At 41.6% G+C, this 25,924-nt stretch overlaps 2 protein-coding genes across 2 annotated transcripts; one reads left to right on the top strand and one right to left on the bottom strand.

The window, feature by feature from the left end:
* Nucleotides 1–233: 233 nt before the first annotated feature.
* LOC138356839 (S-antigen protein-like) lies at nucleotides 234–3,045 on the bottom strand. Its single transcript, XM_069313181.1, has 2 exons — nucleotides 3,000–3,045; nucleotides 234–646 (listed from the first exon to the last, which is right to left on the bottom strand). The coding sequence occupies exons 1-2, from the start codon at nucleotides 3,043–3,045 to the stop codon at nucleotides 234–236; spliced, it is 459 nt and encodes a 152-aa protein (XP_069169282.1).
* A 712-nt stretch (nucleotides 3,046–3,757) lies between these two features.
* Nucleotides 3,758–17,877, top strand: LOC123767395 (serine-rich adhesin for platelets-like). The gene is made up of 4 exons (XM_045757068.2): nucleotides 3,758–3,873; nucleotides 5,990–6,047; nucleotides 8,571–8,690; nucleotides 9,154–17,877. The coding sequence occupies exons 1-4, from the start codon at nucleotides 3,758–3,760 to the stop codon at nucleotides 17,359–17,361; spliced, it is 8,502 nt and encodes a 2,833-aa protein (XP_045613024.2). The 3' UTR covers nucleotides 17,362–17,877.
* The last annotated feature ends 8,047 nt before the right edge of the window (nucleotides 17,878–25,924 follow it).

Consider the following 25,924-nt stretch of genomic DNA (forward strand, 5'->3'; position numbering starts at 1 on the left):
CTGAATAAAACCTTTCGTACCATCTCCAATTCGTTTTTTTTTTTTGCGCTACCGCTCACAGGATGAACATGGGGTGCACAATAAACTAGCCGCAATAATTAATCAACAACAAATCACTTTGGGAACTCAGTATCAATAACACGGTAACTTGGCTCTAATGAGGGGTCATAAACACATCTAAGTTACTCTATCCTGGGATGCATATTATGACCCCAACACACCTGAACTTGCCTCTAATGTTTACAGTGGTGGCGGGTGCAGGTATGGACTCTGGGACGGGTCTGTGCTGGGCGTGTGAGGCGACGGGGCGTCTCTGGTGCTCTAACTGCCGCTTCGCTCTCTACTGCTCCCTCGCCTGCCTGAAGAAGGATCGGCTCAGACACCTGGTCAGTACCCACCTCAGACACCTGGCCAGTACCCACCTCAGACACTTGGTCAGTACCCACCTCAGACACCTGGTCAGTACCCACCTCAGACACCTGGTCAGTACCCACCTCAGACACCTGGTCAGTACCCACCTCAGACACCTGGTCAGTACCCACCTCAGACACCTGGTCAGTACCCACCTCAGACACCTGGTCAGCACCCACCTCAGACACCTGGTCAGTATCCACCTCAGACACCTGGTTAGCAACACCATAGATACCTGGTCAACACCAACACAATAACGCACCTGGTCAGCACCACAACCACATAATTACTGGATCACTTGTATATAGGTTTACTTGTACAACTCTAATGATACACTTGTTTACAGGTATACTAGTATAATATATATATATATATATATATATATATATATATATATATATATATATATATATATATATATATATATATATATATATATATGTCGTACCTAGTAGCCAGAACTCACTTTTCAGCCTACTATGCAAGGCCCGATTTGCCTAATAAGCCTAGTTTTCATGAGTTAATGTTTTTTCGACAACCTAACCTACCTAACCTAACCTAACCTAACGTTTTCGGCTACCTAACCTAACCTAACCTATAAAGATAGGTTAGGTTAGGTTAGGTAGGGTTGGTTAGGTTCGGTCATATATCTACGTTAATTTTAACTCCAATAAAAAAAAATTGACCTCATACATAATGAAATGGGTAGCTTTATCATTTCATAAGAAAAAAATTAGAGAAAATATATTAATTTAGTAAAACTTGGCTTATTAGGCAAATCGGGCCTCGCATAGTAGGCTGAGAAGTGAGTTCTGGCTACTAGGTACGACATATATATATATATATATATATATATATATATATATATATATATATATATATATATATATATATATATATATATATATATATATATATATATATATATTTAAATCACGATTTGTTTATGTACCAAATTTACCAGCGTTGGTTGTTTATGTACCAAACTACCAGCGGAGAACTAATGTCAGGAACAATGAAATCGAACGCTACTGCGACGAAATTTATTTGATGTTCATTTCTTGGACTCTAATACAACTTCGTATGCTTAACATGTTATAATGAGTTTTCTTCGCAAGAAATGCAAAACAGCTGTTATGTCCTTTCATACTGATTCCAATACCAGTTATTTTAGAAGAGTTTTGAAAATGTTTTGTCATGTCGATTTATTAGGCTACTTTTGTTAGTTGATTTTATCAGTTCGATTCCCGGCTGGGAGAGAAATATTTGGTCACTTTTCCATGGTTTCACTTGCGTGTGTTCATCTAGCCTTTGCTAGGAATTAATCGACTGTTGTGGGTTGCCTCCTGGAAAAGATCAGTCGTGTTCTTAAGAGGGATATCCAGATACGTGAAACAATTTCACTCAAAATCCACTTGACGCCTATATAACAGTGAAGGGATTGTAAGTTATCACACACACACAGTTACAGCACCGCTCTTGTGCCAGGTAAGTCCACTACGGGATCACCATAGCCCGTGCTACTTGGATTTTTTTGTTCCGAGTAGCTGAATCTAAAACAACAACTGTAAAGTTACCATGTTGTCAGGACGAGTGTGTCAACAGCAGTCGCCGACGAGTGTGTTGTAGCTACTGTGGCAGGGAGGAGGCCCTTGGCGGCGTCCCTTGCCCTGAGTGTCTCGTTGCCGCCTACTGCACCGACTCCTGTAGGAAGATCGACGCCAAAAACCACAGGTCTGTCTGTCTTCAGGCGAAGCAAAAGGTGAGAGGTAGTACAGTGGTCTATGCTAACAAACTCAGTGCTCGATTCTTTTGTTAAAGTCAATGTTGCCAAAATCCTGCAATATATATATATATCCTTGTTTGTAACTGGTATGTATCTGTCATTAATAAAAACAAGTAATATTCCTTATTGCTGTTTTTATGTATATTTTAATACAATATATTGTTTTACAGTTTCTGAAGATTTGATATCCATTCTATAGTACGGTTTCCAAAGGTTAACTTCATAACTTAAATGATACCTAATAAGGTCAAGAAGAAGATAAAGAATATTGTCAGATGTCTTACTACTCAAATTTCTTATGATGACTCTTAGTATCATGTCGACCATTCATTCCTATCTTTTTTAAGTAAATTTACTGTCATTGCTTTATCTATATCATTCACATATATGAAAACAGCTTAAAATCCCCACTCATAAGGGCTTGAGTTTTCGCTGCAGTATTGATCACATTATGCAAATCAGTAACGTCCCCTGCTGTTGCTGTCAGCCATGTAGCGTACTCCCACTGTTAATTAGCTTACATTTTTAGCTAGTATTTTGCACCATGCAGATTCCGAGGATCCCATGGTGTTTAATTCCTTATTGCCAGTTGCATTCAAGTCCTCTTTTACATACAACATTCATCATCTGCTCTTGTTTATTTATTTATTTATTTATTTATTTTAGTTTACAAGATTGTACGGTAGGATTATGATAATGCATACCATTGGTGTTCTTACATTTTTGTTGTTTTATCCTTTTTCAACTGAAAGGTGGATGATATCCTGGAAGATGGGATTCCCATTCAATTATATCTTCTCACCCTCAAGTTTAACTGATGCCAATGATGTCGGGATTCTCAGCCTCATTGTATGCACACAGCACATACAATTTATTTACTAGGCTTCTGGCGTTTGTGTAGAAGCAATTTAAGGTTCTGACATAGTTCCGTAGGGGGCTGAGAAACTGCCCTAGTATTTTGCACACTATTATTTCCAATATTGTCACTTTGGTTTTGTGCCTGTTTCTCACAAGAGAAATATAAGGCTAATTTACTGCCTGACTGCGTGAAGGACTACGTCCTCTCTTCCTTCCACTGTCAAGATCTCCTGCATTCTCCTGTTGCCTAGCTGTGAATCTCTGTATAGGTACATGTTTCTTAAGTCTTTTTAGTTTGCTTCTTAGTACTTTGTCGTTTTATTTTGCTCAACTGTGAGATATGGGGAGATTTTATTAATTCTGCTAGAATTTACCTACTTAAAATTATCTGTTAGATTAAGGACCTGCCCGAAACGCTGCGCGTACTAGTGGCTTTACAAGATTGTAAATACCATGCTATGTACTCTTACAAACCCAATGTACCTTCTTGTATATAAATAAATAAATAAATAAATAAATAAATAAATACATACATAAATAATAAATAAATGTAAACTAAAGTATCCTTTAGTTTATGTGCCCTTCTGAATATTTTCATTCTGTGTCAGGTTAGTTTAGGTTAGGTTAGGAGTATAAATATCTTATGTAGTAGGTGAACTTGTAGTATGGAAAGAAACATTTTGTATGTGGCTTTAGACATTAATGAGGAACCCCGGACAGGTGGTGGAGGCTGCCAAGAAGATAGACGAGTGGAACCGTCGAGCCAAGGGCATCCCTCAGTATCTGGGGCGACTCATCCATGCTGTCGACTACCTCAGGTAGGTCCTCCCTACCTCCACACCACTCACAACATCTTCGACTTCACACACAGAGATCACACTAACGTGATGCATCAAATGAACAAAAATGTCTGGGATGCTCCCAGACGCAGGTTCGAATCCTCGTCACGGCCCTTGTGGATTTGTTCATCTTCGACTTATGACTTAGCTTGTAAATATACACCAAATACGAAATTTTCCAGATAGCTTAGCACAAATTTTATAATACAGTATATATATATATATATATATATATATATATATATATATATATATATATATATATATATATATATTGGTGTATACTGGCAATAGGTTTTCTTTCAAACATGTTTCATTGAATATGACCGCATATTCTGTATTTATTATTTTCTGGTTTAGGGCTTCTATCCCTCTAACTATTTTCTTAGCATCAGGGCTTAATTGAAATAGGAGTTCTCCAAAACTCATTTTCGTACTTTTAAGGTGAAGAAAAGAAGTGATTTACTATAGAGTGTATTACACTTATTTGTATAATTTGCACGACGTTTCGAACCTCCATGGTTCATTCTCAAGTGAACAGATCTTACAATACTAGTTGATTTTATACCCGCATTAGGTCAGGTGATAATACAATGAAGGTGAAAACATGGGGGGATACATAAGGGATAAATGTGAGGTGAAACATAGAGGCTGCAGAAGGCTTATTGGCCCATACGAGGCATCTCCTATCTAAACACAAAGATTAATCCAGTGTAATTGGCCTGTTATGTTGGACATTGTCTTCTGTGTTGGCATCGATATGTTCTTGTCTTGTCCTTACTCTCATGGTGGGTAGAGTAAATAGTTCCGTGATTTGGGTGTTCATGGTAGGTCGCTCTATTCTTATGTGAATTGCCTCAAGAATTTGTAATCTTCTTGAATCTTGGGTTTTGTCTATTATGCAAGTATTCTTGTTCAACATTTCTCTTGTTATAGTAATGTCATGGGCTTGTCTCATGTGATTCCTAGGGGCACCAGATTGAAGATGGCATGTCAAACGCCTCGTCAGCTTGGTCGACGTCATACCTATGTCATACCTTGTCATGAGACAAGCCCATGACATTACTATAACAAGAGAAATGTTGAACAAGAATACTTGCATAATAGACAAAACCCAAGATTCAAGAAGATTACAAATTCTTGAGGCAATTCACATAAGAATAGAGCGACCTACCATGAACACCCAAATCACGGAACTATTTACTCTACCCACCATGAGAGTAAGGACAAGACAAGAACATATCGATGCCAACACAGAAGACAATGTCCAACATAACAGGCCAATTACACTGGATTAATCTTTGTGTTTAGATAGGAGATGCCTCGTATGGGCCAATAAGCCTTCTGCAGCCTCTATGTTTCACCTCACATTTATCCCTTATGTATCCCCCCATGTTTTCACCTTCATTGTATTATCACCTGACCTAATGCGGGTATAAAATCAACTAGTATTGTAAGATCTGTTCACTTGAGAATGAACCATGGAGGTTCGAAACGTCGTGCAAATTATACAAATAAGTGTAATACACTCTATAGTAAATCACTTCTTTTCTTCACCTTAAAAGTACGAAAATGAGTTTTGGAGAACTCCTATTTCAATTAAGCCCTGATGCTAAGAAAATAGTTAGAGGGATAGAAGCCCTAAACCAGAAAATAATAAATACAGAATATGCGGTCATATTCAATATATATATATATATATATATATATATATATATATATATATATATATATATATATATATATATATTTGAATACAGTACTATACTAGGTTAATAACTGTAGGCTAGTGATAAATATATACCGGTAAATGCACAAGAATATATGATTATAGCAAGTAAGTTATCAAAAAAGAGTATGATAAAATCAAATCAATTTGTAATCTAAAGCTTGTTTACACTCCTGGATTGAATAGTGTTTCGTACCTCTTAGTTTTATACATTTCAGATTGCTATAAGCTCAAACAAAACATGAGTTGTGCACAGGACGCACGCTGCATTTTCTGTCCTCGAACAATGCAAAGAAGTATACATTTTATTCACCAATATGTAGCGTTTATAATAACATTTATGAGAGCGTGCGCGTTCCTCCGCAGCTGGAGCGAGAATGAGGGCGCCAAGATCCTGGCGGAGGCGCAGTCGTCACAACACAAGGTAATACATAACACAATATCTGAGTTTTCAAGAAATATATATGTATGTATATATATAATTTAGTTTCATGTATATTTGTACTTTTAAATTTCTATATTAAGTGATGTCTTTAAATAATAAGTCAAATTACGAAGAACAACTGTAGCGTTTTTCCTTGAGTGAAGTCAATTGTGCTTGCCAAGGTCTTGAGACGAAATATTTTATACATTAGTTATCTTTCGTATGGAAAAACATTCCTTGTATACATGTCCAACTACTTGGACCGGGCGGTATAACGACGACCTCGCTTCTTGCAAGTCAGGGTTCGAACCCCGACAGGCCAAGTGGTAGCACCATTCCTTTCCTCCGTCCTCACGTCCTATCCATGTGCTATATAGTACTAATTTTGTGCTTTCTTCTGATAATTATCTTATCCATGTTTAAGAGTTAATCAGTCCTCACGTTTAATGCACCACAATTGTTACGCCGACGGGTTGTTAAGTATCCTGAAATGGCCTTCAGAAGCAGGCTGGCGAGGGTGGTAGCGAGGCGGACCAGGAGACCAGGAATGGAGAAGGACAGGAGGGAGAACTGGCCCAGGAGACCCTGCGGCTCCTCCTGCTAGGGGCTGACCTCAAGCACGTGCTCTGTACCCTCCACAACACGCCGGACACCTGCACACAGGTACCTCGTCCCACTCAGGATACATATTTCCTTCTTGAAGTCTTCCATCAGCTTGATACAATATTGTTGCATATAATTTGTTATCTGATCGCATACTGACACGCCATTCTAATCTTATGTGACAGGGTCTGGAGATGGTCTTGGTGGACTCGAGTCCGCATATCCTGGCCAGAGACCTGTTGATCCTGTACCTGTTGATGCTACCGGACGCCCACGACCCCCTCCAGGACCCCGTCCTCATCCAAGCCCACGCAGAGAAGGTCCCTCTACCTTTGATCATTTTGACCTCCGTCGAACCGTATAAACCCATTTTGTTTTCTTTATTAAATAATATACAATATAAAGATCATATTCACATTAATTTACAAGGGGAAAATACTACATTTATATTTTATATAATTCTCAGTAAACCAATTTTCCATATCATCATCGAGCAATGAACCGTAAACCCCAAATGTTATATTTGATCCTGCCTCGCAAGAACTTCAATATTCTGTCTACTAAGTAACCCTCCTGCCTGCTTATCCACACACACTAAATGTAATCAGAAAGTAGCATAATTGTTGTATTCTTAATTTTCTTGCATTTTATGTCAATATGAAACATTAAACACCTCATTAACTCCACTCTAATGCTTGGTCCACATAAAGCTTTAAGAGTGTCTGTAATCCAGTTTACAAGAATAATTTTCTGCTTACAGAAATAAAATATATGCATATTATTCTCAATTTCAGAACATTGGTCACACCTATTGTTGTCCTTAATGCCCAACATCAACAACCTATCATTAGTAGGGAGGGTCTCATGAATATAGTGATACAATAGCTAACGTTATTTTGGGGCAATATATTTAACATGAAGGTTTGTTTGCCCATATTACTTGCCAGCTAAAGAGTGGATATGCCTCCTCTACTCTAGGAACTATATATGGGAGTAGAATATCATACACTTGTTTACTGTTCATCATTAAAAAATCTTCAATATTACAAATCCGCCTGAGAACATCAATTACACAGAGTTAAAAGTGAGGTGAAATAAAGGCAAGATCAGTATACTCTGGCATATGCATCAAGTAGCTAACACGTAATTTACAAAAATAATATCCTAACGCATTTACACTATTCCTTAGCATTATCTCCTTTCTAAAGGTAACACATAAGATTGCCAATGACTTATGGTACACATTCAGTATTCCTATTCTACAGTCTTTCTTACCTCTATATAGGGTAGTCCGTTTAATTGGTTGGTATCTACCATACCATACATATCTAAAAATAGTTTTGTCAATCTCCATAGCAATTTTCTTGTCAATTGGAAAAACTGTGAGACAATTACCACACTTTACAAAAAAAATTACAATTGATTATTACAGCCTTCAGAAACAGGGTTAATTTTCTATTTGACAACATATTCGTAGCTACTATTATATTTCAACATAGTACTTGCTAATTCGTAACCAATGTTGCTCCATATGTTTTATACCAGCAAATCCCACGAGCTTTAATAGACTCCACTACCTTGAACCATGAACCTGTCCAGGTAACTTTATTACACCAACTGCCGAGCCCCACCATACACGTTTTGTTCTTGTTAATGACAGCACCTGTTGCTCTCTCAAAGTTGTCACATTCACTCACGATGAAACATCTTACTTGCTTCTGTTTGTCATACTTTAACTAAACATCTCATTAATTCACACCAAGAATGTGATGTATTTATAGGATAAAATGTTCTAGTCATTGGAGGGTATACATATACTTGTTTATATTTGTATATAAACTGACACTGAAATTTGTATTGCTTATAATGATTCTGTGTGGAGTGGAGGAGTAGTGACTAAGGTGAGAGGTGTTGGTGCAGGTGGTGATGGTGTTCTACTCGCTGTGTCTGGACATGGAGACCCACGCCCTCCTCTGTAACACTCTGCACAACCTGCTCAACATGACCCACGCTGACTTCCTCCACGAAATGCGCCAACAGGTAATGCGCTGACCTTATCCTGTGTTAAGATTCAGCTACTGGCAATCAAAAGTTCCAAGTAGCACGGGCTATGGTGAGCCCGTAGTGGACTTACCTGGCGCTTGAGCGGGGCTGTATAGGAGGATGGGTTGTATATATGCAAATATATTATATATATATATATATATATATATATATATATATATATATATATATATATATATATATACATATATATATATATATTCCAATCATCCTATTAATTAAGTCTTGTTCGAGTTTAACCTGTGACATGACAATACTATATACAACCAACAGTACCATTTTCAGTTAATGAAAATGTATATATGAATATATATAATTGTTACTAGTAATATATACATAGTTTCATGAATGTACATCAGCCTCCACTAGTCCATTCATCACATGTAGGAACAGATATGAAAACAGTGTGATATAATTCTAGCCAAGTCTTACACCACAGGTTCAGGTGGATGCTGGGACCTACACACTGGTGCAGGCAGTGTGGAATGGCTGGATGAGCTTCGCTAACGACCCATCAGCTCTACAGAAGTTGGAGAAAGTACGTTCCCTGAAGGTGTCTGGTAAGATGCTTAAGGAGGTCCTGGCTCGCTACATCAAGTCATGTCCTAAGGATCACCAAAAAGCAGTAACTGACTGGATAAAGAGAGGATCCATGAAGAAATGCCGCGGAGGGAACTTTCCAAACGTCACACTGGCCTGCTTCAGTCCGCTGAAGCGAGAGTACCTGGACAAGTTCGAGGACGTGAGCCCCAAGTGGTCAGAAGAGACGGAATGGATCAAGGCAGTGACAGCCGAGGATGACATGATCTACGCTCCTCACGGCATCGACATGATCTTCCAAGACTGGGACTTTCTCACTTTGTCGCGTAAGGTTAAGAAAGAGAGCAATGTCGTTGAAATGTATACTATATATCTCACTGAAGTGTTTTCGAGGTCGAGTTATAAACTCCTACGATCCAAACAAGTCTCGATCACCTTCATCCGAGCAGATGTTCGTGATTTGTCATCAGATAGCAAGTGTCTGAGTGGCAAGTTTGACAGAGTGGCTACGGGTATCCATGCCGACCTGCTAGGAACGCCGTACGTGCTGCAGCATTTCGGTAGCTTGCTGCGGACGGACAACATATACTCGCGGCTCTTGACCCACCACCGCGTGTGGTCGCTGTGCTTGGACTGGCGCAGTGACCAACAGGCTCGTGAAACCTGCCTCAAGAGCCTTAAGTGTAACCGAGCACCTGATCCACTCCTCATGATCACCGGACGCTGGGCCACCTTCAGACACTTTTTGCAGGCGGAGCTTCTTCATCATCTTCACGTGCTGGATGGAAGACCCCTGGAGCCAGAAAATGTCCTCGTATTCAAAAACGTGAGTCATGCTTATGATATGGTGCTCTCTGATTACACGCGGCAACTGAACCACATTGTGCCTTTCAGATTCCAGGCAGACAAGAGGACGGTGAGCATGGTTGACTCTCGTCTCCATACATTAGAGTGGCGCCGTTTGGGACGCACTCGACGGGCCTCTGCTCCCGCAGCCACAAACCCTGCTCCCAAATCCCTGCCCTCTACACCGAGTCATGACGCAGACCCGGCCTGCCGCTATGTTGATAACCTCATATACTTGTCTCAGAACCCATCTGCGTCGTCGCCTTCTCCTGATAGTCGAGTACGTGGCCGTACAAATGGACGCGAGGGTTCTCTGTCGCCAGGCCCGATTGAACAATCATCCAGAGATGACCGCCCATCTCGCCCTCGCACCACTAACAGAATGCGTCCACGCAGCCTCTATGTGTCAACACGTTGCAAGAGCCCTTTACTGTCACCAGAATTTGACTTCTGGGAGCATCACAACATTATACAGGAGAAGAAGACACCAACATCTCGTGCGTACAGTGAAATTCCAGAAGGCATTAGCCGCCGCATTCAGCAAGCTCTGCAAGCCGATACTAAACAAGAGAAGATCACACCTAAAAGTGCTCCAGTGTCTCCTGAGCTGACAAGAAAAACCAAAGCAGTAAAAGAAAAGGCGAATGCGTTTGAGCGGGGTACTGTTGCTCGCTTGTCTCTCCCAGAAACTCGGAAAGCAGTAGAAACTGTTACCCCGAGCACTCCTGTGAAGAAACTGGTGTCAATGTTCTCCAAAGCGTTTGCATTGAAAGATAAAGAAACGGACGTGGGGAAGAGATTTAAGAGGAGTAACAGCCTCCACGACAGCTGTCGAACACCTGAGGAGCAAAATGAGTTTCAGAATATGAGTTCTACAAATTCATTAAGGTTCAATCGAAGCAGAAGCAGAACTCAAACAAATGGAGCAATGAGCAAGGCCTCGGAGTGCGGAATGAGCACCTTCCCACGTATGTCTCGACCTCACTCCATCGCAGGCAGCAAATTTTCATACCTGGAGGGCTGCCCAGACAAAGACCAACAATTAAGCAGCCCAATATCAAGTTCAGTTACGAAGTATGACATAAAGAAATCTACGGCTGTCGACACAACTGACAGCCCACGTAACAAAAAGGGTCACGTCTCCCCAATCAGGAGCTTAATTGCCGGGTTGAACACAGTAAGCTTGAGTCCGGTATCTCAGCAAGCAGCCGGCCACCAGGGGACCACTTCCCCGCGAGACATCATCGCCATCAAACGGGAAGAGTTGCGGAAGGTCAACCTCAGGCCCTGTAGTCAGCGCCTTCCGAGCCCTGTGTCACCCTTACCTTCCTCAGAGATCAAAACTGCCAACCGCCCAGAATCGCCGGCTACCGAACCAAGCAGCAGCAACATGCTGGATAAAAACACCTTCTACCGTCGAAGGAGCTCCTTTGAATCTATAACAGAAAAGGAGTCACAATCGAGGAAGTCACCAACGCCACCACCGTGGAAATCGGCATTGAAAAAATCTATCAGAAAGATTCCACATGAACCCGAATATCTGGCTCCTTCCCTTAACAAATCCCAGCCGGCTTCCAGGCCGTCACCAACGTCACACTCTCACAAGTCACAGACCTGGACCACAAGCAGTGATCAGGATGAAAATGTAAAAGTTAAGACACCAGGAAGCAGCGAATCAAATTGTGTATCGACTCTGTCAGACGTCCAGAGAACCAGTTTACCGGAGTGTATATTTTCCCCCAGACCCACCCCAGGTAGAGGTATAAGAAGTATTTGCCAGCCCCAGTCTGAAGGGTGTCTGCAGTCAGTTCGAAAGAAAAGATCTGTGATGAAAATAGAAACTTCAAAGGCTGACGAAAATAGCACAACTGTTAGTACTAAGTCTGACAAAAGTAAAACAACCTCTTCCTCCAGTAAGTCTGACTCCAGAACACCCATCTCCCCCTCCAGTAAGTCTGACTCCACGACACATATCTCTCTCTCCAGTAAATCAGACTCCAGAACACCCATCTCTCCCTCCAGTAAGTCAGACTCCACAACACCCATCTCCTCCTCCAGTAAGTCAGACTCCACAACACCCATCTCCTCCTCCAGTAAGTCTGACTCCATACCAACCATCTCCCCCTCCAGTAAGTCTGACTCCATACCAACCATCTCCCCCTCCAGTAAGTCTGACTCCACAACACATATCTCCCCCTCCACTAAGTCTGACTCCACAACACCCATCTCCCCCTCCAGTAAGTCTGACTCCATACCAACCATCTCCCCCTCCAATAAGTCAGACTCCACGACACATATCTCCTCCTCCAGTAAGTCTGACTCCACAACACCCATCTCCTCCTCCAGTAAGTCTGACTCCACAACACCCATCTCCTCCTCCAGTAAATCTGACTCCACAACACCCATCTCCTCCTCCAGTAAGTCTGACTCCACAACACATATCTCCTCCTCCAGTAAGTCAGACTCCACAACACATATCTCCTCCTCCAATAAGTCTGACTCCATACCACCCATCTCCCCCTCCAGTAAGTCTGACTCCACAACACCCATCTCCTCCTCCAGTAAGTCAGACTCCACAACACCCATCTCCCCCTCCAGTAAGTCAGACTCCATACCACCCATCTCCCCCTCCAGTAAGTCTGACTCCATATCACCCATCTCCCCCTCCAGTAAGTTTGACTCCACAACACCCATCTCCTCCTCCAGTAAGTCAGACTCCATACCACCCATCTCCCCCTCCAGTAAGTCTGACTCCATACCACCCATCTCCCCCTCCAGTAAGTCAGACTCCATACCACCCATCTCCCCCTCCAGTAAGTCTGACTCCATACCACCCATCTCCCCCTCCAGTAAGTCTGACTCCACAACACCCATCTCCTCCTCCAGTAAGTCAGACTCCACAACACCCATCTCCCCCTCCAGTAAGTCAGACTCCACAAGACCCATCTCTCCCTCCAGTAAGTCTGACTCCACAAGACCCATCTTCCCCTCCAGTAAGTCAGACTCCACAACACATATCTCTCCCTCCAGTAAGTCTGACTCCACAACACCCATCTCCTCCTCCAGTAAGTCAGACTCCACGACACATATCTCCCCCTCCAGTAAGTCTGACTCCACAACACCCATCTCCTCCTCCAGTAAGTCTGACTCCACAACACCCATCTTCCCCTCCAGTAAGTCTGATTCCACAACACCCATCTCCCTCTCCAGTAAGTCACACTCCACAAGACCCATCTCCCCCTCCAGTAAGTCAGACTCCACAACACATATCTCTCCCTCCAGTAAGTCTGACCCCATACCAACCATCTCCTCCTCCAGTAAGTCAGACTCCACAAGACCCATCTCCTCCTCCAGTAAGTCTGACTCCACAAGACCCATCTCCTCCTCCAGTAAGTCAGACTCCATACCACCCATCTCCTCCTCCAGTAAGTCTGACTCCATACCACCCATCTCCTCCTCCAGTAAGTCAGACTCCATACCACCCATCTCCTCCTCCAGTAAGTCTGACTCCATACCACCCATCTCCTCCTCCAGTAAGTCAGACTCCATACCACCCATCTCCCCCTCCAGTAAGTCAGACTCCACAACACCCATCTCCTCCTCCAGTAAGTCAGACTCCACAACACCCATCTCCCCCTCCAGTAAGTCTGACTCCACAACACCCATCTCCCCCTCCAGTAAGTCAGACTCCACAACACCCATCTTCCCCTCCAGTGAGTCTGACTCCACAACACCCATCTCCCTCTCCAGTAAGTCACACTCCACAAGACCCATCTCCCCCTCCAGTAAGTCTGACTCCACAAGACCCATCTCCCCCTCCAGTAAGTCTGACTCCACAACACCCATCTCCCCCTCCCCCGTCATCAAAGAGGAAGACGTACTGGCAGATATAATATTATCACCAGAGGACCTCATGTCACCGACATCAACATCTATGTCGTCCTCGCTAACAGACGCGGACATGGAGGTATTGGAGCTGCTCTCACATCACGAACAGTTTTGCCCAATACAAACTTTCTCGCCTGACACTGATGACCAAAGCATAGTATTTATCCTTAACCAAGACGTAGAGGGAAACATTAATCCTGAAATAGAAAGTTCCCGAAATGAGACGGATATCCAGAAGCATTTTAGAGAAGACTTACTTTTGCCAGATGATACAGATCACACATTATGTAAAATAAGTTCAGAGGAAGATATTGATTTGGAGTACGTTGACAGCGATTCAGGAGGGCAGTCACCGGACGTCAGCGAGCAACGTACGCCCTCCGTGTGTAGGATGATAGAACACTTTGCCCAGCGTATCCAGGAGCAACAAGAACTGCTGGAGCGTCCTCCCAGTCCGAAAAGAGATATTATAAGGCGAATATTCTTACACCAAACCAAGGAAATGTGCTCTGGCTCACATGACGCAAAACAAGCTCTAACTCCTCAAAGCACCGAAGGCTCGAATGGGTTAATTCCAGATAACATAAAAATAGGAACTACAAATTTGGAAACTGGAACGAAAGAAAACATTTGTGAATCAACACCTGAGCCATCCCGTCTGCTCACACATGAGGATAGCAAAGACGAAGAAACTCTAAAAACCAAGACTGATGTAGAGACTGACATCCAACCAACTCTTTCAAGTCCTAGGCTGTCATTACGTCTGCAGGCCGCATCAGTGGAAGAACCCTCGCCAAATCTTGTCAATAAAATGGTGGAACAATTTGATCAGCAAATCCAGGCTCAGTCTCTGCCAACTTCACCAACGTCTTCACGCCCCAACTCTATTGCATCTCTCATTCAGCAAGATATGTTGCGACTATACACAACGCAATCCAAAGTCGCTAGACTGAATGATGACACAATAGAAAACCCATCTCCGATCGGTGAAGATTTTTTTGAAGAAACAACGTTTGAAATTTATGATGACGACGACAAAGAAACGGAAGATAAAAGTTTGGAGATAAATAATAAGATACCCTCCGAGCCAGAAACATCGGACAGCGATGATGACGTAGAAGCAACAGTTCAAATGGGAAACCAAATTTGTGTTATACCCAAAAGAACTGTGAGAGAGATCAGACCTTCAGTATGCGATGAATTGCGCCACGAGTTTCTACAGAAGATCAGAAGCTTAGATGACGATCTAAGATCATTAGAAAAGAAAAAATATGAAGAGCGCAGAAATGCAATGAAAGATAAAAGAAAAGATATTCAACACGAAGGGAAAATAGCCACAGATGAATTTGCTAATGTGCAAAGCCTTTACAGGGAACCACGACCAAAAGACGCGAAAGATGTGCCTTACACTGAGCTGGAGGACATAGAGCACATAAAGGACGATTCAGAGTATTTCCCCGTGTCTTGTAGCAATGAACCAACAATAGCTCTTCAGGTAACTCAAGAGCTGACTCAACTCGAGCCCAAGAATCAAACGAACTCTAAGATCTCAGAAGACGACACGTTCACATCTAACTTCTCCTCTAGTGCATATACTGAACCGAGGGGCTCTGAAGATAAAAATATAGAATATTCACCCACCAACTCATTGCAAAACAAATCAGTGGAACACGTAATTGACTCTGACGAATCACTTCACATAATGCCAACGCTCAAGTCCAGTAAGACAGGTGGATTAGACAGACTTTCATTTCGAAATTATGTCAAGTCGAGCATTGCCAACGAGACTCTGGTATCAGAGTCGGAGCAGCCGTCGACCTGTGTGCTGGAGCATGACACAAAAGTGATGGAGTACACCTCAAGTTTTGAAGTTTCCACTGACGAGTACAGAGCTGACCCGGAATCCGTGGAGGAGGCGGTGGAAGCTATCTCTTTCTTGTCATCAGATGATCACCGAAGGAGCAGGATGAGTCAAGGGTTCACTTTTTACACCAATGAGAGTGAAGTGGCAGAAGACCAGAACTGTGGAGACAAATACCAGGCAACAGAGAACAAAAAACACAAATATTATACACGAAGGAGAACACTGCCAAGTGTTCCATCCGATATTCAACATGAGGATTATGATTCACATCGCGGAAGTTCAACAGCCAGCCTACGTAGCTGTGATGACAAAGAATGCACAGATTCCATGACTGCTTGGGAAGATGACAAAGATTCCTTTGTGATCAGGGGACGTGCTCAGGCCAGGCATTCTACACAGCTTCACATGAGACATGTCGATGAAATCAAGCGATGCCGCCATAGCGATGAAAAAGTATTTACATACGGAACCTTTGATGCACCAACAGAGACAACCAAAGATGTACGGCGATTTACCTGGGGTAGTTTAAGAAGGAAGAAAAAACAGGATTATTCCAAAGAAAAGAAAGAAGAAACTAAACCTGGTGATGCTGCATATATCAAGCAGGATAATTTGTCTTCGAAGGTACAATCAGAAAAAGTTAATAAAGGCACCGCATATAATTTTTTCTTTGACAGAAAGAAAAATAAATTTGAAAACGATCAATTTCCTGGCACTCCGGACAATACAAGAACTAATCCATCACTCTACAAGAACCTTACAGATTCTTCAAGTAAAGATAATACAATCCCCACCATCGTCTCCGTTCTCCCAAAACAAAGAGAAAACGAGCCAACTGATGTTGATTCACATTTTGGAAGAGAAAGGCAAACCTATAGAAGTAAGATGGCATCAGAATTAAAGCCGAAACTGAAGAAAAGAATTCCTTTTTACAGGGATTCTTCCTCTTCTAGCGATAATTTCTCACAATCACTCCTTCGACTCATAGCCCCTGCCGCTCTTGAAGAAAAACAGTTGCTCTCGGGTGGTGAAGACAGTCCTAGTATTCAAGGAGAAGCTTCTGAAGTTAGTGAAGGTGAGCAAAATTACTCACCTGAGTATCCGTCGTCGGCTTGTGTCAGGAGCAGAGATCCCTGGGTCAGAAGAGATCTTCAGGACACCATGGTTGAAAGTGCATCGCTTTCAGACGAGGCCGACGTGTTCTCTAATGATGTATCATCCTCAAATGACGAAATTTCGCAGGTGAATCATAATGGTGGGGTGGAGGTGCGTCCGCGAGCTGGGGTGCTCAAGACAGGCCGCGATCGTAGCCGCGACTCGCGCCGAAGCTTACGCGTCTCGTGGGGAGACCTGCCGGAGAGGATGGACTCTCCCTCACAGATTAGCGACGCCGAAGATCATGACGACGACAACAACGACGACTACCACGAACAAGACGAACATCAACAAACACAAGAGCATGGCCCAGATAAACAGGATGAGAAAGCTTATCGAGTCACCCAGCTTTAGAGACTTATAAAATTAAGCTGTACAAAATAATATACTTATGTCAGGTTACGCAAACTGCTGCATGTTTCGTCTAGCTCCGGATTACGATGCCTAAGAAATTACTCTGCGGTATATTGATGACCCTTTCACTATTAAGAGAAATGTGCGAAATATTTATATCTCAATTGTTCTAATTTGGAATATAATTGCTTGTCACGGTATATCATCATGCTTTTGTATAATATACAATGTTATGTGAATCTGCAGAAGAGGATATAACACAATAGTACTGATCGGTCAAAACGGTTCAGATATTCACATTGTCGCTTGAGAAATGAAATTCGTATAATTTTTCAGTATTTAGCTTTCTTGTTAAATCTAGCCTACCCTCCAAAGGAAGCCTTTCAAGGGCTGGACATATAACTTTAGCTTTATAACGGAAAGCCTGGTTAGACTTGGATCACAATATCCTATTTTCTCTTTACAGCATATCGAAATCTAATGAGGCAAACATAGTTCTCTTGTAATTTAAGCTTACAGTAATCGAGTTATTATACATAATATTATATATATATATATATATATATATATATATATATATATATATATATATATATATATATATATATATATATATATATATATATATATATATATATATATATATATATATACGTTTGTGGTGCATTTAGTGAAGAAAGTAATGGCTTGCTTTGTTCTTTATCTTCTATTCTATTCTAAAAAACATACTGTATACTTTTATTAATATTGTACTATATAATTTTCAATACATTTGCACCCAAGGTACTGTATTTTATGCCAAGATTAATTTATGCGCGAAAACTGCATTTGTCCTTTTCCGTTGTTAAGTCTTAGTACGTCTTGCGTCCTATAGTTTACGAGCAGCAGCGCCTCTTTCTTGCCAAGAATACGAAAGTTTTTTCAGTGATAAATCCTCATCCCTGATATTACTGTAGTTTTATTTAATGAGTTATGTCCTATTACACATGTAAGACAAAGGGTGGAAGAAGTGCAGACGCTATTAGTCACTTGAGACCAGCCAACATCACAAAAATATAATAATAATAATAATATTATTTTTATTTATAACCTCACGTTTAAAACAACATTCATATGCTATTCGTACAGCCTTGCATTGTATTTACATTCCAGTTTATGTGATCATTCTATTGACTTCAGAGGGGCGAAATGTGTTGTTAAAAGTAAAGGTTTCGTTGAACGAAATGTGATTGAGTCCGCTCTGATCAAACAATGTAACAACAGCCATAATGTAAGCCCTGGCATGTACAAATTAGATCCCCATTTAAGCTTCAATGTAGCACATCAATACAATATAGCATCCATTTAAACTGTTTTTATTTATTTTCTTCCAGCGGCACTTTATATATATGTGTGTATATCAAGAAAATAAACACGTGATTAAAAATGTGACAGTGATTTATATATATATATATATATATATATATATATATATATATATATATATGTCGTACCTAGTAGCCAGAACGCACTTCTCCGCCTACTATGCAAGGCCCGATTTGCCTAATAAGCCAAGTTTTCCTGAATATATATATTTTCTCTAATTTTGTTCTTATGAAATGATAAAGCTACCCATTTCATAATGTATGAGGTCAATTTTTTTTTATTGGAGTTAAAATTAACGTAGATGTATGACCGAACCTAACCAACCCTACCTAACCTAACCTAACCTATCTTTATAGGTTAGGTTAGGTTAGGTAGAAGAAAAAGTTAGGTTAGGTTAGGTTAGATAGGTTAGGTAAAAACAATTAATTCATGAAAAAACAATTAATTCATGAAAACTTGGCTTATTAGGCAAATCGGGCCTTGCATAGTAGGCTGAGAAGTGCGTTCTGGCTACTAGGTACGACATATATATATATATATATATATATATATATATATATATATATATATATATATATATATATATATATATATATATATATATAATATATATATATATAATATATATAATATATATATATAATATATATAATATATATATATATAATATATATATATATAATATATATATAATATATATATATATATATATATATATATATATATATAAAGTTCATTAAGTATTTCATAAGTTACTCCATCCTCTCCAGGGGCGGTAGATTTCCCAACTTTAATCGCTGTTATTATAGTTCTTTTCTGGTAATACCTGTGCAAGTGACATCACCACTGCTACCTGCTGTAAGTATAAAATCCTTTCTTAGATATTTCCAAGAATCTAATGACTCGTTACAGCGGGTAATGAACTAAGTTTGACAGCTTCCGCCCATTTATTTACGAGACCATTTGCAATTCCTTGCGGGTCAGGATGTACAACAAAATTATGCTTTTTACCCCATAGTTTATTTACGTCTTGCCAGATTTCCTTCAAGTTTCTGTTACTCCCAACTTTCTCTGCAAACTCCAGCCAATACTTCCTCCTAATTTTCTTTCTCTTCTCCCCACACAGCCTAGCAACTGCCAGTAAAGCATTCTCCCCTTCCTCAGTCCTACCATTCTTATTCCAATCCCTGTGAGCTCTCTTCATTGTTAATGTCCACCCCTTAAGCATCTTGTCATGTGTATAATTTTCTTTTCTGGGGGGATGCCTTTTTATACTAGATGTTTTCCGGTTCAATGTTGCATTAAATACATCTACCTCCTTAATTAAATCTTCATAAAATGCTTCTGCCGAAACTGGCTTATAAATATCATGCCAAGACTTAATATGGCCAACAAGACCCCTTAATTCTCCCTCATTAAACTTTAACCTTTTCCTCTGAAGGCAGGCATGCTTTTTATCTAGTTTAAGCTGTATTTGTAATGCAAAATGATCACTTAGCATTTCATCCACAGTAAGACAATTCTCCTCTATGCCCTCAGCATTTATCAAACAAGCATAATCTAATCTCCCTCCCCTCAAATGAGTAGGAGAGGGCTCGCCCAGCAGTTGAACATCTTCATGTTCCTGCAAAAACTGGTACCATCTGCAACCATTCCTATTTGCTTTACCCCTTGATCCTAAAGCTGGATGTCTGGCATTAAAATCCCCTACCACGAGTGTATCTTCAGAAAAGAAGGAATCTGGCAAATATCTTAAATCAAGGGAGCTATCAGAGATGTACAGATTAATGAAATTTAACTCTCGGTTTTTTAATTGTACCCGCAAGCTAATACTTTCAATACCTCTATATCTCTGAGGGATTCCAGTTATCTCGGCAGGTATGGTACTTTTGACATAACATGAGACCCCCCCTAGTTCCTCCATCAGCATATAAGTGAAAACCTCTATAGCCATTTAGCCTCAGAATGCTACCATCCCTATCCTCAGTTTCCTGGAGTGCTACTGTGTCAATTTTCTCTCTAAGAGTATAATAGTGTACCTCCACCGCTCTAGATTTTAATCCATTAACGTTCCAAGATAATATTCTCAATCTACTTTCATCCATGATTAATAATAAAACTACCTTTGCCCTGTCCGTCACATTCCATGAGATACGAGAGTACCTTAGAAACTTCCTTCCAACACCGTAACATTTTTTCTTTCTCCTCACTTTCACAACTACTACTAACATCGAAGGTAATATTATTCATATCTATTTACTTTGTTATTTCTGTATACCGTTTTACTTTAACCTTTCTTTCAACATTTGTCACAACAGGAGGTTGAACACCGCTAACACTACTAGAAAGTGTATTCTCCTGACTATCCTCTATCATCGTTACGTCATGCACATCATTACTTTCACACACGTGAAAGTAATGATGCTTTACGTGAAACACACGTTTCACTTTCCATTTCACGTCCTGTTTTACTTTCAATTACACGTCCTGTTTCACCACCATCTTCACCCCGTCTACCCTCCATAGACAATTTTTCCAATGCCTCAATCCTCTTATCTATTTTTTTTAGATACTCCAAAATTTAATTACCAACCTCAGAGGTGACCATATTGTCCTGAACCTTGTCCTCACAAGGTTTCATTTTTTTCCACTGCATTACTTACTTTCCCTAGGCTCGCCTTAATTATCTCCGTCCCTTTCTCCCACACATTGATCATAGGGGCTGTCGTTGGCTTCCAGCTGTTTCCTCCATGTTCCTCTTGCACAATATTTCCTTGCTGCGAGGATACATCTATCCTTCTTGTAGGACCCGTCCTAGTCTCTTTCAGATGAGGCTTCATGGGGCATAGAGAGGAACCAGCATTGTGGCTGCCTCGACAGTTGCAACAAAATGGGACGATTTTTTAGCTTTCAATCTTGACTACACTCTCGCGAGTCGTGTTTCTTACCACAATACCGACACCTGGGGTCAAACTGGCATTTCCATGCCATATGTCCCCAACGTGAACACTTCATGCATAATATGGCAAAAAATTTGTCCTTGCACAAAAGTTTTCTCCGGCGCCTCACCCTTTACCAAGGCAACAACCTGGCTTTGTTTGTCACCACAAACACTGTTCCTCTTTGTCCATACAACATTATCATTGTTGAGAAGAAGACAGGATCTAAACAAGTTGGAAACTTAAAAACTATGATCTTTGTGTGAAACTTACCTTCTTCTGGAGGAACCATCACAACATTCTCAAAACCAACCGTCGGGAGGCGTTCCACGGCCTTTTCAGTCCCAACTGTTATGTAGGGCCAGTGAAGACCCTCCTTGAAGAGTGGTTCATATTCCAAACACTCTTTAGCTAGACGTACCGTCCACTCCAGCTTTTGGTGGAAATTCAACTGGCATGTTGTAGGGAACAACAGCCTCTTCTATTTAATTAGCAGTCTCCGTGGTGTAGTGGTAAGACACTCGCCTGGCGTTCCGCGAGCGCTATGTCATGGGTTCGTATCCTGGCCGGGGAGGATTTACTGGGCGCAATTCCTTAACTGTAGCCTCTGTTTAACGCAACAGTAAAATGTGTACTTGGATGAAAAAACGATTCTTCGCGGCAGGGGATCGTATTCCAGGGACCATAGGATTAAGGACTTGCCCGAAACGCTACGCGTACTAGTAGCTGTACAAGAATGTAACAACTCTTGTATATATCTCAAAAAAAAAAAAAAAAAAAAAAATGCTTCTCTTGAGTCCTGTTGAGTAGGGTCTCATTTTTTGGTCTCTGTTATTTCATCCTCACTCTCACTGTCTGTGAATATTTCGCCGTTTATTTCTGTTCATTACTACTTCAAACGGTCTGTTATCATCTTGGCTGTCTTCCTCACTACCACTTAGGCATATACCGCCTCAGCCATTTCCTCGACACTCAAAGGCACTGTCAACAATCGAGAACAAATTCACAATATCCTGTATCACCACGTGCAAAAACGAAGAGCGTGGGGCAATACTCCACCTCCCACCAAGCAGCGGACGCCAAGAGCGCCAACACTGCGACCGCACACGACCGTGGTCGGTCACGTCTGCGGACACCGGCGATGGTGCAGTATTGGCTATTTAGTTAACCATATCTTGGCTTTCATTTAAGATATATTTTCCTTGAAATGTATTCACATTATCGTCTACATCTATGTTTATACTGATATATATACCTCTAATGTTACTTTGCATATATGCAAATTAATTATACAATTGATAGGCTCGTGTGCAGGCTTTCACACTTCCTGAGCTAGCTATCAAGTGACTATGAAAAGACATATATCTTCACTTTCACTTCAGTTATATTTATGCTAAAGTATTAACATGCAGCTTATATTTCCATCTTTATTATGACATAGAAAACTTCGTTTATTACAATATCTAGATTAAATTAACATTGATCTTCGAAAGATCATAGTTCCCATCGATAGGGAGAGCGTTGGCCAAGAAACCTTGTTTAAAATATAAATATCTTTCCTCTCTAATAAGATATAATCTCTGTGATGGATTCACAAAAACTATTTAATCTCTGCCATTCTGATAACATATACAAATATAAGTTTTATTTGTGAATCTCTGTTAATTAAGCAATATATCAGAGAGCGTGTAGGGTTCGGTGTTCAATGAACTAAAAGGGCATGAGTAGTTTAAGTACCGAACGCACACAAACGAATAACGTTAGTAGCTATATAACAAAATTATTGTCCTGTGGAGTTGATTTAACTTCCAAACACATTTTTTAAATTAAATGTTTTGTGGCTATTTATGAAAGATATTATTACAAATACCCATTCTACCTGTTAATATCATTAATTAAATTTGCGACAATTTGAGCAAAGAAGACGACTGCAACATACATGAGGCGACGTCTCCGTGACAGTCTCCGTGGTGTAGTGGTAAGACACTCGCCTGGCGTTCCGCAACCCGTTCCGCGAGCGCTATGTCATGGGTTCGTACTGGCCGGGGAGGATTTACTGGGCGCAATTCCTTAACTGTAGCCTCTGTTTAACGCAACAGTAAAATGTGTACTTAGATGAAAAAAACATTCTTCGCGGCGGGGAATCGTATTCCAGGGACCTGCCCGAAACGCTACGCGTACTAGTGGCTGTACAAGAATGTAACAACTCTTGTATATATCTCAAAAAAAAAAAAAAGACAGGATCACTGTGTAAGGAGGCTAATATGGCAGCAAACACTTTCCAGGCGACCATATACCTTGGATAAGTCGCTCCACTATTTTGTCGCTTGGACCGTCGACTTCCTATGGCGTCACTTCATATATTTGCTTCTAATTTCGATATGAAATTACATTATTTCAGAGTAAAACATAGATTTGGTCATGTTCTACGTGCAGCACCAACATTACAGTAAGTAAATATACCATATTTCTTCATTACTTACGTAATGCTAGGAGGATTTGGGTAATTCTACGGAGCACAGTAGGGCTCCTCAGCCCTCAACCCACTACGCCAGGCAGACTGTGAAGCTTGGTCTAGGCGCTGCCATGTAAACTTTCCTATCTTCAGGGGTAACATTTATTACTCATTTACTTTAATTTACCTAGTTACTTTTATATTTTACTCTGTTTACGTTATCGTCTATTATTTGTGCATTTACTTTGTTTACGTTATGTTCATTATTTTCCACATTGTTTTTTTCACTCGACCTCAGAAAATAGCGCTGTTTTATGGCTAACATGTTTAGAAATAGATCCCAGTATTATATTTGCTTTATTTTGAAAATGTTTGCATTGATTGAATGAGCAAATGTAGTTTGTTCATTTGTTAGTGTAGTTTGCATTGATTGTTTTGGCTTTAAGTTCCTACCAATCATGACCCCAGATACATTTTTACAACCAGTATGTGTATTTCCTAAATTTACCCGAGTGGTACAAGGCAAAACTAGATTATAATTAATTTTCTCAAGGACAGGCAGCCTGTACTCACCTAGTTGTGCTTACAGGGGTTGAGCTTCGGCTCTTTGGTCCCGCTGTGTATATATATACAGTTGTTGTTGTTGAGTTAAGGGTGACGACGATCGTGGGATCAGATGCGCCCCGGCGTACCCGTGAAGGGCGAATCGCGAAGCCAGGAAAGGCGAAACGACAAGCCAAAACGCGAAACGAGTGACGCCAAGCACTAGAAACTAATATGCCACGCGGCAGAGAAACGCACAAAGGGAGAGGCAGAAGCACATAATATAACAGTGCAAACAAACAGCCAGAGGGGCACACAGCATGTCATAGAGTAAATACACAGGAAATCAGAGCACATACTTGCCCGGGAACCTGGCCCGCGGGAACCGTACATTGAACGCCTCCCAGAACACCCATTGCAAAGGGTCCCGTCCATCCACCGGGGATGCCATAACATCCGGAACCGGGGCAACAAACACCTGCAAACAGGGGACGCAGATGGTATTACTCATGAGGCGAGAAGTCCCTACTCGCCCCCACAGGAAGGGAACTTCCCTACCATGAAAGTACTCCAGTCCGTCAGACAGCAGTAACTCGGCAATCTCCGACCAGTGATCCGGCGGCATATCACAGACACCGGCAACACGTCCCCCAGGGCCCCAACACGCACCTGCACCACAGGGGTACCTGCGGCCCCGGGCACACCACCAGACGACAGCAGGGAACCCGGACGGCGCGCATCTTTCCGAAACGTCACCACCAGGCCACGCCCAGCACCAGAGTCCACACCATCCCTGGCAGCGGAAGCCACCACCCCCCCACTGTGGAGAATCCCCCGGCGGAGAAAGAACCAAAGGCACGTCCGAGACACAGGCACCAGTACCAGCAGGCACATGGACCTTCCCCACCACAAACTGCGGAGACATCGACGTATCCGTATCCACACCATCAAAACCCGAAAACCCACAGTTACTGAAGTCACCAACGTCGGCCCTGGCAGAAGACGAACACCGGGAACGTTTGGACACCGGCCGGATATCGTCAGAGCCCGTAGCAGGCCCAGAAAGACGGGCACCACGAGCCGGATGAACCGACGCCCGACACAGAACGGCAGCAGCCTCTACCACGGGGAACCGGGCTACACACAGCAGGAGGCTCCGCAGCCACCCCAGCACCCAGCACATCCGGGACCCGAATCATGGACACAGGGCCAGGCGCAGCATCAGAAGACGAGGGAGAAGACAGCGATGTCACACAGGGAG

This window comes from Procambarus clarkii, chromosome 74, assembly GCF_040958095.1.
Source record: "Procambarus clarkii isolate CNS0578487 chromosome 74, FALCON_Pclarkii_2.0, whole genome shotgun sequence".
In the NCBI taxonomy this organism is placed as follows: domain Eukaryota; kingdom Metazoa; phylum Arthropoda; class Malacostraca; order Decapoda; family Cambaridae; genus Procambarus; species Procambarus clarkii.

What these genes read in the sequence shown, in the direction of transcription:
- LOC123767395 (XM_045757068.2), top strand. Translation starts at nt 3,758, where the DNA reads ATGAGGAACCCCGGACAGGTGGTGGAGGCTGCCAAGAAGATAGACGAG. An exon ending in CATGCTGTCGACTACCTCAG is followed by an intron (nt 3,874 to 5,989) that starts GTAGGTCCTCCC and finishes GTTCCTCCGCAG; the next exon opens with CTGGAGCGAGAATGAGGGCG. An exon ending in CGCAGTCGTCACAACACAAG is followed by an intron (nt 6,048 to 8,570) that starts GTAATACATAAC and finishes GTGTTGGTGCAG; the next exon opens with GTGGTGATGGTGTTCTACTC.
- LOC138356839 (XM_069313181.1), bottom strand. Translation starts at nt 3,045, where the DNA reads ATGAGGCTGAGAATCCCGACATCATTGGCATCAGTTAAACTTGAGG. An exon ending in GGCATCAGTTAAACTTGAGG is followed by an intron (nt 647 to 2,999) that starts GTGAGAAGATAT and finishes GGTGTTGACCAG; the next exon opens with GTATCTATGGTGTTGCTAAC.